The 13,140-nt window shown below is 40.1% G+C and overlaps 2 protein-coding genes across 3 annotated transcripts; both read right to left on the bottom strand.

The window, feature by feature from the left end:
• Positions 1 to 39: 39 nt before the first annotated feature.
• Positions 40 to 9,301, bottom strand: selenon (selenoprotein N). Its single transcript, XM_086050412.1, has 12 exons — positions 8,896 to 9,301; positions 7,545 to 7,662; positions 7,343 to 7,473; positions 6,571 to 6,783; positions 6,368 to 6,492; positions 5,647 to 5,784; positions 5,488 to 5,569; positions 4,750 to 4,938; positions 4,572 to 4,677; positions 2,850 to 2,962; positions 2,035 to 2,136; positions 40 to 1,948 (listed from the first exon to the last, which is right to left on the bottom strand). The coding sequence occupies exons 1-12, from the start codon at positions 9,079 to 9,081 to the stop codon at positions 1,769 to 1,771; spliced, it is 1,683 nt and encodes a 560-aa protein (XP_085906538.1). The 5' UTR covers positions 9,082 to 9,301; the 3' UTR covers positions 40 to 1,768.
• A 1,152-nt stretch (positions 9,302 to 10,453) lies between these two features.
• Positions 10,454 to 12,665, bottom strand: znf593 (zinc finger protein 593). 2 transcript variants are annotated; one of them, XM_086049326.1, is made up of 4 exons: positions 12,311 to 12,665; positions 11,210 to 11,424; positions 10,717 to 10,779; positions 10,454 to 10,642 (listed from the first exon to the last, which is right to left on the bottom strand). In XM_086049326.1, the coding sequence occupies exons 2-4, from the start codon at positions 11,407 to 11,409 to the stop codon at positions 10,516 to 10,518; spliced, it is 390 nt and encodes a 129-aa protein (XP_085905452.1). In that variant the 5' UTR covers positions 11,410 to 11,424; positions 12,311 to 12,665; the 3' UTR covers positions 10,454 to 10,515. The 2 variants fall into 2 exon arrangements, with proteins under 2 accessions (XP_085905452.1, XP_085905453.1); XM_086049327.1 differs by lacking the exon at positions 12,311 to 12,665 and adding an exon at positions 12,190 to 12,214.
• Positions 12,666 to 13,140: the final 475 nt, after the last annotated feature.

Raw genomic sequence — 13,140 nt, 5'->3', positions numbered from 1 at the left:
GTACATAGCACTGTATGCGTCTGTATATCACTATCAATAATATTATACTTACCAATTATCTATATATTTGGAATTCTTGATGAGGAATGGCTAATATGAGATGGTGCACACAATTAATTGGATTCATTTTTAAAGTGTAAAGATGTAGTATTAATGACTATTTATAGTTTTGTTTAAAATGTGTACTTTCTCATTATAAAACATATCTGCACACAGCGATTTGTTGACCCGCGACGATTTTTAAAATACATTAAAAATAATAGACAAAGTTGAGGTTAGCATGTTGGGTTGACCCTCGGAAAGCTATGCTATGTGAGTTTCTCATGTGGCACCAAAATTAATTGCCCACCCGTGATCTAATGAGTACAAGGGTTGTATTTTTTTTAATTTAAAAATAAAAAACTGCTTTTTATAAAGTGAATTACAGTATGCTCACTCTTGACTCTAGAAGGTTCATATCTTTTGCGTTTGCAGTGGAAGCTGCAGCTTCATACTGATATGTTTCGAGTATTTTGCAGTCCACGTGTGGCTAATTAAATTAACCAAAATATTCGAAATATTCTAGAATTACAATAACACTGTTAAATTAATGCTTCTGAGAGCATTATCTCAGGAGGAATTTTTGATATAGCTGTTTGCTTATTGCAGTTCTTGCGGTTTCTATAAATAAAAAATGAAGAGCCTTTTTTATCTAATGTGCGTATGGTGTGTTAACAGATCATACGTCATTATTGTAAAAAAAAAAAAAAAGTTTATTTTGTCATGTACAAAAAGTGTTGTAATTACAAAGTCACCTGTTAAATTCAGAATGCTGTCATTTATGAGAATTAGCAAAAGACCTTAATTTGTCTTCTGCTCAGGGTCAAACAAAAGGAGACAATTTGAAATCAGTAAGACATGTTCATGTCCAACAATCTGGTCTGTCAAGAGGACAACAACTAGCAAATAGTGTCGCTTTGTCTTTAGCTAAATTGTTTGCATTGAGGTGAATCAGTAAGAACCGGGCAGCTTGTCTGACTGATTTGCAACTGGTGTTCTTGGGCAATGAGTCAACTGCTATAAATTATAGCAATGATCTTTGGTGCAGTGTATTTCCTCTCTGGCAAACTAAAACAAAAAAATAGATGAAATACAGACAAAATACGTAACTTTAAAGAAAACCCATTTTCATAAAAGTTATCAAATATGCTCAAGCTGCTCTTAGTGTTTTTTGCTTCTTTGCATTGCATTGAGCTATCAGAAAGCTAATAAATATTCTGACCGTGACTGAATTCTTCATATTGTGCATCACAAACCGACGGGAGACTTCTCCTGCTGTGTCAGTCGCCGAAGAGGGACGAAGATGGGACCGTTTTCTCTGGGAGACGCTCCATCAGCAACTATCATCAGGTTCTGCCCGGCTCCAGAAGAGTTTTCAGGCAGCACCGTCACAAACTGCTGAAAGGCGCCCGGAGTCTACACTTCCACCTCCCCTTCGGAGGCTCTGAATGTGCATATTTATACTATACACATACAGTACATTACTCACGAAAAGTTAGCGATATCCAACTTTTGTGTCAAAATTCCAGTTGAACCTAAAATACAGTATTTTATCATCTTTAGGGGTTAACTTAATGGTGGAGTTTGCGATTGAAAAAAAAATAAAAATCACTTTTTAGCAGCTCTCAGTGCTTCAACACTTGAACTCTGGAGAAGCTTTCTTATCACACTTCTTTAGCCACAGGAATGATCACACACACACACACACACACATTCATCCACACACGCTCTACTGTGCCAAGTACTGCTTAGCCCTCTCCATGCCCTCCTTCAGGAAATTGATATAAGTGGAAGTGGAGGGGTCTTCAAACCCCCCGGCGAAGCTGAAAGTGGTTCCCTCCTGCTCGTCGCCCTCATCAGGCTTCATGGACGTCTGGTCCAGGAAGAAGTTTGCATTGATGTGATGGACCTAGAGATGAGAGCATTCGGCTCATTCCGTGATGTACTCCTACTCATTGCATTTGTGTCTGGTGCATAGAGAGAGAGGTTATTTACAACGGTTCCGTTCGGCAGGGCGACCATCATCTCCACAGGGAAGGTGTACTTGTCAAGGTGCAAACGAGCCTTTTCGCTCAGTGCGGGGCTGCGCTCATCAGCCTGGAGCAGAGGAACAGAAATGTTTGTTTTAAAGGGGACACATTATGGAAAATTGACTTTTTTAATTGCTTTTGTACAAATAGTTCGGTCACTGGAGCGCCTTCCCACCCGCTGGGGATGAAATTTAACAACCGAGTACATTTTTTTTTGTTAGCGGTTTATTTATTGTAAATGTGTGTGAATGTCAGTTTTTATTATGTTTCTAAATGTTGTTACTTTTAATTCGTTTTCAGAGCGAGTTTGTTAGTTTTTTCTTTTTATGCTTCATCTTCATAGAAGAAATACTGCGTTTCTTGTGCGCACGATTAAAAAAAGGTCACGCCAAGTATTATGTAGTAAAAACTTAACAAAAAATGTTTTAAAAAATATTTTTTGGAATACACACAAAACCTCCTGTATTAAATTAGCTCAGTCAGTCCCTGTTGTCATGGTAATGAAAGCCTGACTTGCCATTTATTGGCCCAAGAGTATATGGGGCAGAGTCAACAGTTGCTCACTTGACAGGGCCACCCTTCAATACAAATTTCAGGAAATACTGTGCAAAGTTATTTATAATTATTTGTTATATTTTGACAAAAGTATTACCCAGACATGTTCTTAAAACATCTGTCAGCTTGTTTAAAAAAAAAAACATAATAAGAAGGCGATGCCAGAGTAGTGATTGAAGATGTGGTGTTTTTACTAAACCAGCGGGTTCCTAAAGGAGTTCTCACCTGCATGTTCTCCAACTCCTTGACCAGAGACCAGCTGCTCACAAAGCTCTGGTTGAGCAAAGCCAGAACGGGCGAACTTTCCAGGACGGTCTCCCGGAGAGTTCGCCCGGAACCTACAGACCAGACAAATGATAAGCGAGACCTGCCGATGTTAAGGCACCAAACATATTCCAACAATAAGAAATTATATCTCTGTGAATGCTGAGAGTTGCTGTTGTCAAGCGGAACTGCCAAAGACAAGAATGATTTGAGGATTATGCAGTCGGGTCCATAAATATTGTGACATCGACACAATTCTCATCTTTTTGGCTTCAAATGTGTATCAGCTTTAATTCAAATCAGGTGAACGGTGTAGGTATTACAACAGTTTGTACATACAGTATACCTCCCACTTTTGGGACTAAATGTAATGGGACAAATGAGCAATCATAAATCTAACTTTCACTTTTTAAAACTTGGCTGCAAATCCTTTGCAGTCAATTGCAGCCTGAAGTTTGGAACACATAGACATCACCAGATGCTGGATTTGATCCGTGGTGATGCTCAGCCAGGCCTTGAATGAAACTGTCTTCAGTTCCAGCTTGTTCTTTGGGCATTTTCTTTTCAGTTTTGTCAACATTCCACCTCTTTGCCTTAAAAAAAAGTCTTTGGCTGCTTGCGGGTCATTGCATTGCCATTTACCACTGTAAAACTGAAAATGTTTACTAAGATGAGGACTCATTTGATTTTTCATTCATTTGGTTTTTGTACAACTTTAGATACATGATTTGGTCTGAACGCCAGAGGCTCCACTGTATGCCACTGAGTGGTTATGAGCAATCTAAATAATGACAACACATTTTAATAACATGGTTAGTAAATTTCCGGCAATTCGGTGGCTTCATTTGCCACAGACTAGATTTTATTTTGTCCTTGAGCCTACAGAAAAAAATTATATTAAGGGCTTGGGCTGAGTAAATTACACATCCCAAATGGGTCACACATTTTGTTTCCTACTTGAGGATAAGAAGAGTACTTGGTTTAAGACTGTCCTGACATATGTGGTTTGTGCAATGAAATAAACATAACATAAGACGACAACGTCATGCAGGACAGACAAGAAGGCACACTTGGTTACCACACGACTTACTATTTTTCGTTTGATTTTATTAATGGCCTAGGAATGGCTTTCACATAAGCACCAGTGTAACAATTTTACATTTGACAAACTTTACGAACTATTTGCAGGCTATTTAGTAGTAGTATTTAGTAGTGTGTACATGCATGCATGGATGCATGCATGCAATGCGTGTGTGTGCGCGTGTTTGTACATATATTGCGTCACTTCTGCTTTTAAATTTAAATAACCTCAGTCACCTTTTCTCTCTTACGTGACAGTCTTTGTTGTAGATTTAATGTGAGAAACACTTTGATCAATCACACGCTGCTTGTAACGGTCAAATTTCCAAATATCCGCCATGTTCATGAGCTTCTGCATGATTTTGATAGACTGTGATCACATCCAAAACAGATTCAATGCTGCCATCTGCTGGCCATAGTTAATGTATTTTTTTTCCTTTCCCAGCTCTGGCCAATACTTTTCTAATCTTAAATCTATTAAAAAAAAAAAAAAAAAAAAAAAAGTAGTTGATGGAAATTTCCATTGAGGCACTCCTCATTATGGTCATCGGCACTCAAAGTGTTAATGTGCTTGTCGGTCAAGTTTGAACCTGACAATCTCACCTCAGCAGGACTGGTCATCTAGTGCTCCCCAAAGCAGAATGGAATGCACCAACTTTTTCTCTGCTTCCGCTCGCTGGAAGGCCTCCGAAAAAGGAAGATAGGAAACCTGTGGTACGGCTCAGAGTTAGACAGCAATGAAGCAACATGTTGAATGACACCGCAACAACGTCACCTTTACCTTTTTGAAGGGATATAGGGTGACCTCCAGGCGACGGGCGGCTTCTTTCTGATCGATCTCTGCGCCCCAGTCGATGTCCTCAAAGACAAACTGGATCGGCTCGGCGCTGCCGCCTCGGCTGTCGATGACGTTTCCCTCCTCGTCCATGATGATGGAGGGGATGGACGGCCCAGTCGTCTGCAACTCCAGCTGTGGGATACGACGACACATAACGTAACATGGTTTAAATTGCTGGGAAGGAAAATAATTAGTTATTATAGAGATAGTGGTCCCATACTATGAAAGCCTTTTCATTCCTTTTGGGTTTTTTTTAATCATAATTTATGACTTTTATTTTTTGGTGATGTGATATATATATTTTTTTAATGTGGTTTTGAAACGATTCAAGGACAGTTCGATTTGAAAGTGGAACGATTCGATTTTGTTCGACTCAGTGGGATTACAATTCCATTCCATGTGGTACAGGCAGCTCAGGGAGGGTATGATGCAATGATGATGCAATGACCTTGTCAGTTCTCGCCAATAAAAGATGATTCGATACGCATTGCGATATATTTCAAAACGGAACGATTTGTTTTCAATTTGACGCACTGGCATCTTTCAAATCAAAAAACGATTTTCCAATTCAAACTGTTTTTGTTACACTCCAAGTGCCTTCGCTCAATAAAGGTTGGGAAACACCGTACCACTAATACCTGTTCTATAAAATAAGACACTTAGTATCTGGAAAGGCTTTACCTGTGGTAAGTATCCTATGTCTACCTCCATGTTGCTGCTCTCACTGGCACCGTACAGCCACTCCATGTCCACATTCAGGGACCTGAGACACAGGCAAAGACAAAACTGCAACTTCTGCTAGCATCCTGAGTTATGTCGTGCATTTTAAGAGCGCTTTACTTGTCACTGGGGACGTAGAGGTGAAAGTGCCGCACGTGAGAGGCGTCTTTCGAGAGGACAATGTTGCCTGTGAATTGGCCCGGCGTGAACCAGAAGGGAAAGTTGGGGACGTCATTGAGCTGGAACTCTGCGTGAATCCTGGTTGGGATTGACAGACGTAGAGTTCTTGTGAAAAGGACAGTGGTCTCTCTGACTAATGAAACCACACGTTGTCATAATTGCATGCCATTATGAATGTTTGAGGATTGTGCTTGTGCATGTCATTGAGGGCCGCGGCTTTGGTCAGACTCAAGGGGAGGAGGGATTAGTGAAATGAGGCTACATTCAAATTTTGCTAGTGGTTTCAAACCTACAAATTCTCCCTTTAACTCCTCATTTTTCTTTGAAACATGACTCTTTACAAAACTCAAAAATCCTCACTGTCAGTGAGCACTTTGCTCTGATGACAAACAGTAATTTGAAAAGTTAATAGGGGTCTTTCAGTGTCCAGAAAACCACTATTGCATCGTGCTGCTGCAATTATCCCTACTATTATACTTAGACTTATATTCCAGTGCGACTTATATATGTTTTTTTCTTCTGTATTATGCATTTTATCTCTGGTGCGACTTGTACTCCGGAGCGACGTATAGTCCGGAAAATACGGTAATTAAAATGGAAATTGAGCTGTGAATGAGAACAATTTTCAACGCATTTGACATCAAACTGTGTTTCTCCTCACCTGAATACAATGTCGTAATAGAAATCGTTAGTGGCACGTATGCACGCGATGGTGCCCTGAGGTGCAAAGCGGGACTTTATGAAGGGTCGGGGGTGAAACATGGTCAGCAGCGAGTGGATGAAAACCTGCGATGCGAAAAAGGAGCGCATCATGTAACATTCATTTTGACTTGAAGTGAACAGAATCCGTTTTTTTGAAGATACCTCTTTGCCCTTCGGTGTTGGAGGGTGGTAGCGGTTGTTGGGCAGGTACCCCGTGAAGATGTTGAGTTCGCTGGGGATCACCCACCACGTGTCCCCTACCGCCTGCTTATTCTTGGGCGGGAGGAAGACCTTGAACTGGCTGGCAAAGAAGGAAGAGGAAGGCACGGCTGGACTCGTCCATGAGCGCAGACCACTCAGGCAGCTGTGAGAGACCTGAAACATCAACTGTCCTTATCTACAAATCTGCAAAGTTTTAGAGCTAATTGTGGTCTATCAGTGAGAGCCTGACTTTCTCCAGTTGCCAATATCAGTCTTAATCTTTGTTTCATGCCATTATTTAATTTTCATGGGTTTTAAGTACTGCAAATTACGCCTTTTATTTGTTCAATGTTTTTGCATTTTCTGTAGATAAGTATTTATTTAGCTGAGTGAAAAAAAATTGAAAAATTAATAAATGCAGAATAAAACTATAAATTAAATATCTATTAAATTAAATTATTAAATATCTTATATCATTTTTAAATCAGACATCATCAATTTTGCAGTGATTATTTTCTCTACAGGAACTAATGTTACTGCAGACTCACATAGCAATAATTGTGAAGCCAAGAGGAAAGGATGCGTAAAAGAGTCAGATCAGACTTCAGACTGCTGAAGTCTGGGATCATTTCAAAATGTATTTAGGTATTTGTGGTTTTTTTTTTTTATCCAGATTTTCCACAGTATTTTACCAAATTGCGACGAGCGATCATTTTGCTGGTTTTGCTCTTACCCCAAGGAAGCCATCTTTACTTTTTGTCATAGAGTCCATAAGCAGAGGCTCCATTTTGGCCTCCAGTGTTAAAGTCTCCCCATCTGGGTCTTCAATCACCTCGTCTTCAATGTCCCCCGGTGGCGTAATCCCTGTGGAAAACAAGATGAAGGTGGGTCAAAGATCATTACAGGATGTAACAGAAACATTAAGTTTGAGCGACCTGTGAGTTTCTCCACAATCGGTTTGAATTCTTCCGGACTGAGATAGAGGTCATGGTTGGTGTCTAAAGAGGAGAAGAGAAAAAGGCCCTCGGCACCCAGAGTTTGCACGCTCTCCTCCTAACGGGGGGATGACAGATTCACATTAATTAGACATACCAGAGTGATTTTATTGTCGATATGCACTGCGACAAAACTGGGTGACTCCTGCAACAACAGATTTTGCAGAAACTGGGAAGAGTGGAAAAGATGTGCCCGGAGGCCACAGATTCTTTGCATATATTCCATCCAGTCAGACCATGTCTCAAACACATGTTGACTGCCAGATACACAATGGGTGGCAGCGGGGGGAGCATATTTGAGACCAAACACTGACTTTTACCAGCTGGGATGACTTTAAGACACACCCTGCTTGTAAAAGCATAATGGGCTGGAATAACTGCAGATGTGGTGTCAACACCAGGGTATACCAAACTTTAAGGAGACAAGAACCAAAATGAGGGGCAGTTATTTGGTCGCACACTATTTCCTAACAAAAGGCTTTTTGATTTGATTTTGGAGAATGTACCTTTTAATGCCCTGTGATACAACATTGTGTCTCTGTAGTGCCTGCCCACCCATCAAGTGTCAAATTAAACAACCTAAGTCTTTACTTATCTGCTTATTTCTGGAAATTGGTGTCATGCACTTAAGCTGTAAACTCATTCACTGCCAGACATTACATCCCGTGAACAAATTCAGAAAGCAGGTGACATTCACAAGTTGACGTGACATCAACCTCTTTTGACAGCAGGTCTTTTGGTGAAGACTGGTCACAGTTTTGTGCACACAAGTGATGATCAGCGTTTTCTGTCGAGAGGAAAAAAATTAACGCCCGTAAAATCCAAAATAATGGGGTGATCATTTTAATATTTTCAGTGGATGAAGTGGGCATCAGTAGAGATGTGCACATACATTTTGGTGACGATTTGTAATAGTTTTCGGACATTCTGTGATGTTAACCTTTTTCTCTTGAGTGGGTGCCTATGGGGGTAAAAGGATTTACAGTATGTCCATAAAATAAAAAATTCTGGTGCGGGCATTCTCATATTTTCAGAGGTAGAAGTGGGCATGAGAAGAGTGAATGAATTAATTTTGGTGATGATTATTCGCGGTTTTCTGATGTTAAGCGACATAAAGGTTTTGGTTTGGGTTTTTTTTAAGACTGTCCATAAAATAGAAAATATAATATAATATGGGCTGATCGATGTGCAGTGGATGAGGTGGCATAAGTAGAGATGTCCACATACATTTTGGTAAAGAATGATCACAGTTTTCTGACATCAAGTGACGTTAAGTTTTTCTACAGCTCACGTGTCGCTTTAGAAGGTGGGCTTCTTGATAGTACTTGACGCCCCAAGCCAGAAGAGGAACAACAAGAACCAGTAGCAGGGTGGACCTCCGTGTAGAGATCCGGCAGCCGGAGCCCGGAGTCTGTTGTCCTTTCTGGCCGTCGTCGCGCTCCTCCTCGCGGGTCTCTTTATGCACGTCCGCCGCCATCCCCAACTAACACAAAGGCATGTCGGTCGGATAACATCCAAAAAATGTCTAACCGCAGACCTCCCTCTATGGAGAGCTAACGCCTATGCAGCTGTCTCCGACGCAGCTGAGGAACGTCGTTTCTATGGATCAAGATCCTTCCCAGACAACCGCTAGAAAATTAGCCACACATCCCTGGAGGACTGCTTGCCGAATGTGTTACCTCTCAAGGATTTAAGTGAAACCTACGACCACTCGGAAGTGACACTCATGTATTTTCAACATAAAAGTACACAATCCGGTTACATTCTACTGTACTGGATGCTTGACCAGCGCTTTTATTTTATATTGAAACTACATTTTCGGAAATGTAATCACGGTGTGTATCAACAATTTCGCCTATCATTATCGTGGTTTTGCCCCCTTTCTCAGTGTTTTTCTTTGTGTGTGCGTGTGCGTGTGTGTGTGGGGGGGGGATCTTTTCCTCCCAGGAAGCGCTGTTAAACAATTTAATTTAAATTACGTGTTACTCTGCCAGGAGGAACATTAGATGAGAATCTGCAGCTTCTGTGTGTGTGTATGTGCGTGAGGGGGGGGGGTCTTTTCCTCCCAGGAAGCGCTGTTAAACAATTTAATTTAAATTACGTGTTACTGTGCCAGAAGGAACATTAGATGAGAATCTGCAGCCTCTGCTCCTGACAGTTACTCTTTGATACTGTAGCTGTCCACAGAAGTAGAAAAAACATTATGTGCTGTAGTTTAGCAGAGTAGATACTGTACTATAAAATAAATAAGTAAATAAAATAAAAATAAGAAAAGGCTATAAAAGTATAAGTTCTGATTCAACTCCTTGAACTTAAGTTAAAGAAATTGAAAATAGAATGAAACAAAAGAGCAAATTCAGAAATGTTATCATCGTCTATTTACTATTACGTACCGTGTTTGATGACTTGGCACAACAGGAAAAAAAATCTACACACAAAACAGTTTCCCCCATTATGCTTTAGTGCTCATATTTAGATGAAAATGTTCGACTTATGTAGTTGCTTAAGAGTTAGTGGTGGCTCAAAATAGCTTCACTAACAACTTCTGAACTGATTTACAATAAAATGCTAAAGTCTATTAAATTTTCTTACAGTATATTGTTCTTCTGTTTCATAAAAAAACAATGTAATGCATGTTCAAACTCAGCATGTGTGACGTGTGCAAATCATTTAAGAAACAGCAGCTTATCAGGCTTGTGTAAAGGCAATCTGACTCGGTTTATTACCACTCCATGCACTCCATATTTACATAAGTAACACTGAGTATTACCTAGAATAAGGCAACACTTTCGTGATGCTGATAATATGCAGTCACTTATGAATGAGCTGGCTGAAAAAAAAACCCACAATTTAGCAACATGCATTTTTTACTCTTAGGTTTTGTAAAGTTCAATTTCACTTCACAAGCTTTTCAGCACATGTCTTCTTCCACGGGTTGCGTCTTCACCTCCACCACCTTTGGAGGGATGTAGGAGCCCATCCCAGCCGCTCTCTCTGCCTCTGCCTGCGTGTACGGCTCCTCTTTAAGCTCTTTTAGCCTGGTTGGAAGAAAACCAGGCTCAGTGTCCAAATACTACATATTACAAGGCATATAAAACTACAGAAGCCTTACCGTCTCTTGTGGACTTTGGTCTTGAAGTGGTCTTTTAAAGATTTCATATCCACAAAATATCTCCTGCAAAACAAAAACAAAATCACTGCATTACCCAACTACCAATGTTTCAATTTTGGATGAGCTAGGTAGGACCTGTCCCACGCAACTTTTGGCGAGAGTAGATTAGTACATTTTTGGAATCTGTTAGGAAGCCGCAGTACAATACACAGAGAAACTCTCGACTTTGAGGCGGAATTGCAAACTACTAGTCTACTGTTCTAACTCTACAACTACAGCTACCAAGAGTCAATACACCATTACCATACTGGTATGAAGAACGTGTTCCAGTACTACATGTGGTAAAAAGTCAGTCACTTTGTCGTTATTATTAGTAATTACATTTGTCATTACGAAAAAAAACCCACGTCTCTTTCAACACTATCCAAAATGGACTGAAAGTCCTCAAGCTCTACATCGGCAATGAGTATTAGTAGTAGTACAGTCCACTTACGCGCAGTGTAAACAGTAGTGCTGTGCACATCCCGTCACATCATAGTCCACTTCCTGATTGAGTAGTTTGGCAGCGATTTCAGGCTTCATGTCTGAATGGATCTCATCCAAGTCTTTTGTCCTGCGCTTCGTCTTCCACGTCTTTGCAATGTTCTTCTTTCTGCCATTATTGTGGTTTTTCGTTTGTTTGGACTTCCCCATAGTTAGACCGGTGGGCTGTAAGGACAAACATGAATACAATTTAAGATAGCTGAAAAATAATAGCTGAGGTGGGTGAATCGAGTCACATGACTTGACCGGGGTCCGACTTCAGTTGCCAATTGTAGTACTTGGGGACTTTGGTTGGGTATACAAATAAAGACAATCGGGCTGTTTTGGTCCCAACTTTGCCGCACACTTGTTTAATCAAACGACACCTGTCTGCCTTAATGACCCAGCGACCTGGGTCCTTTCCTCAACAGTCTTCTCTTTAGTCCCCTGCACTGATTTTCAATGGTGTTGAGGTCTGGGGACTGAGATGGCTATGGTTGGAGCTTGATTATGCATCTAAGTAAAAAATAATAATTTAATTAAAGGTTCTAACACATCTTAACCAGGGATGCCAATAATTATGGAGGGGAGTACAAGCCACCATAAGGAGAAAACATTGTGAAACAAACCTGCATAAATGGAAGATGGGTGGATGGATATTGCTTCTTAATTTATTCATAAGCACAAGATCAATGTCCCATAATTTGTAAACAATGACTGCAACAATTTAAAAATAACATACAATGTCCCGTTGGATTGGTTTATTTTGTACCCTATCATTCACTACAAATTAACCATAAAAAGATTACATTAATGAATCCCTCAAGCTTTTATTAAAGTGTGTTGATATATTTTCACTTCATGCTCATGGGGGGGGGGGTAATCGTTATAATGCGTGAGTGCAGCAACTTTAAAAGTCAATCTTGCGGCATCTATGAAGTTTTAAAATACCACAGGCCGTGTTGTGCCGTCTTCTTTATCACACGACTAAGGTAAAATATACGCCTGTTTCTTTCTAATCTAGCCGTTTCAGCCTTTTTTCGTTGCCGTCATCGTCTTCATGTTTACTTACCTCTCACACGTGCAACGGGAAGAGGTGGACTCATTTACTTCCGGGTCGAAAGAAAGGGCGAGGGTGACGTGTTTCGAGCGCCGCTGCGAAAAAGAAAAACATTAACATTTCTATTTCTATAATGAAAAAAAACATACGTAGGGATGGTTAAAGAAACATTGTTGTCGTGTAATTTATCTTTAAAACGCCATAACCCGGAGGTCAATGCAAGTCGCCTTTTAAATCTACGTGACGCCCCCACCCTAAAGTAACTCCACTAAACTGGAGAATTCGCCTGAAAGAATGACACCTCAACAGTTATCAATTTATGGATTGTCATTGTAGTACGTCCATAACGGAGATTTGGGCGTCGAAAGTTATTTATTTAATATCGCTAGTCCGCCACAACGTGTCCCACTAATATTCCGACAACCCTTGAAGGCGACGTCAAAGTAAAATTATTCGTGGGAGTTTGGGTACATATTCTAAATTTGCATGTAAAACCGGACGTATATACAAAAGATTGTTGATGACTGTATAATAATAACAACATGAATACATTTTTTGTGTCCTAAAAAATTAAAAGCTCTGTATGTTGGACGAGAAGCAAAAACATGTTTATGAAAAAAAACTAAAAAAAAAAAAAACCGCTACAAGTGGGAATGTCTAAGCAATCAGGTAGACTTCAGTTATCTTGAATACATATCCCATATGTAACATATGTATCCCTAAGCTATATAAATCATCCAGGGAGGACAGTTCTTCAGCCAGTATGGGAACAAAAAGTAGAGATAGAAGAAAAGCTTTGGCTGGAGTGTAGCAAGGAATGTGGAATAAATAAGAGCTTTTGT

Source organism: Filicampus tigris, chromosome 13, assembly GCF_054856515.1.
Source record: "Filicampus tigris isolate MCC_2025a chromosome 13, RoL_Ftig_1.0, whole genome shotgun sequence".
NCBI lineage: Eukaryota > Metazoa > Chordata > Actinopteri > Syngnathiformes > Syngnathidae > Filicampus > Filicampus tigris.
The sequence above is the reverse complement of the archived record's forward strand: the minus strand, read 5'-3'. Positions and strand labels throughout refer to the sequence as shown.

Coding starts and splice junctions, on each gene's coding strand:
- znf593 (XM_086049326.1), bottom strand. CDS start 11,409: ATGGGGAAGTCCAAACAAACGAAAAACCACAATAATGGCAGAAAGAAG. Junction 10,780..11,209: donor CACTACTGTTTACACTGCGC/GTAAGTGGACTG, acceptor TTTGTTTTGCAG/GAGATATTTTGTGGATATGA. Junction 10,643..10,716: donor ACCAAAGTCCACAAGAGACG/GTAAGGCTTCTG, acceptor TCTTCCAACCAG/GCTAAAAGAGCTTAAAGAGG.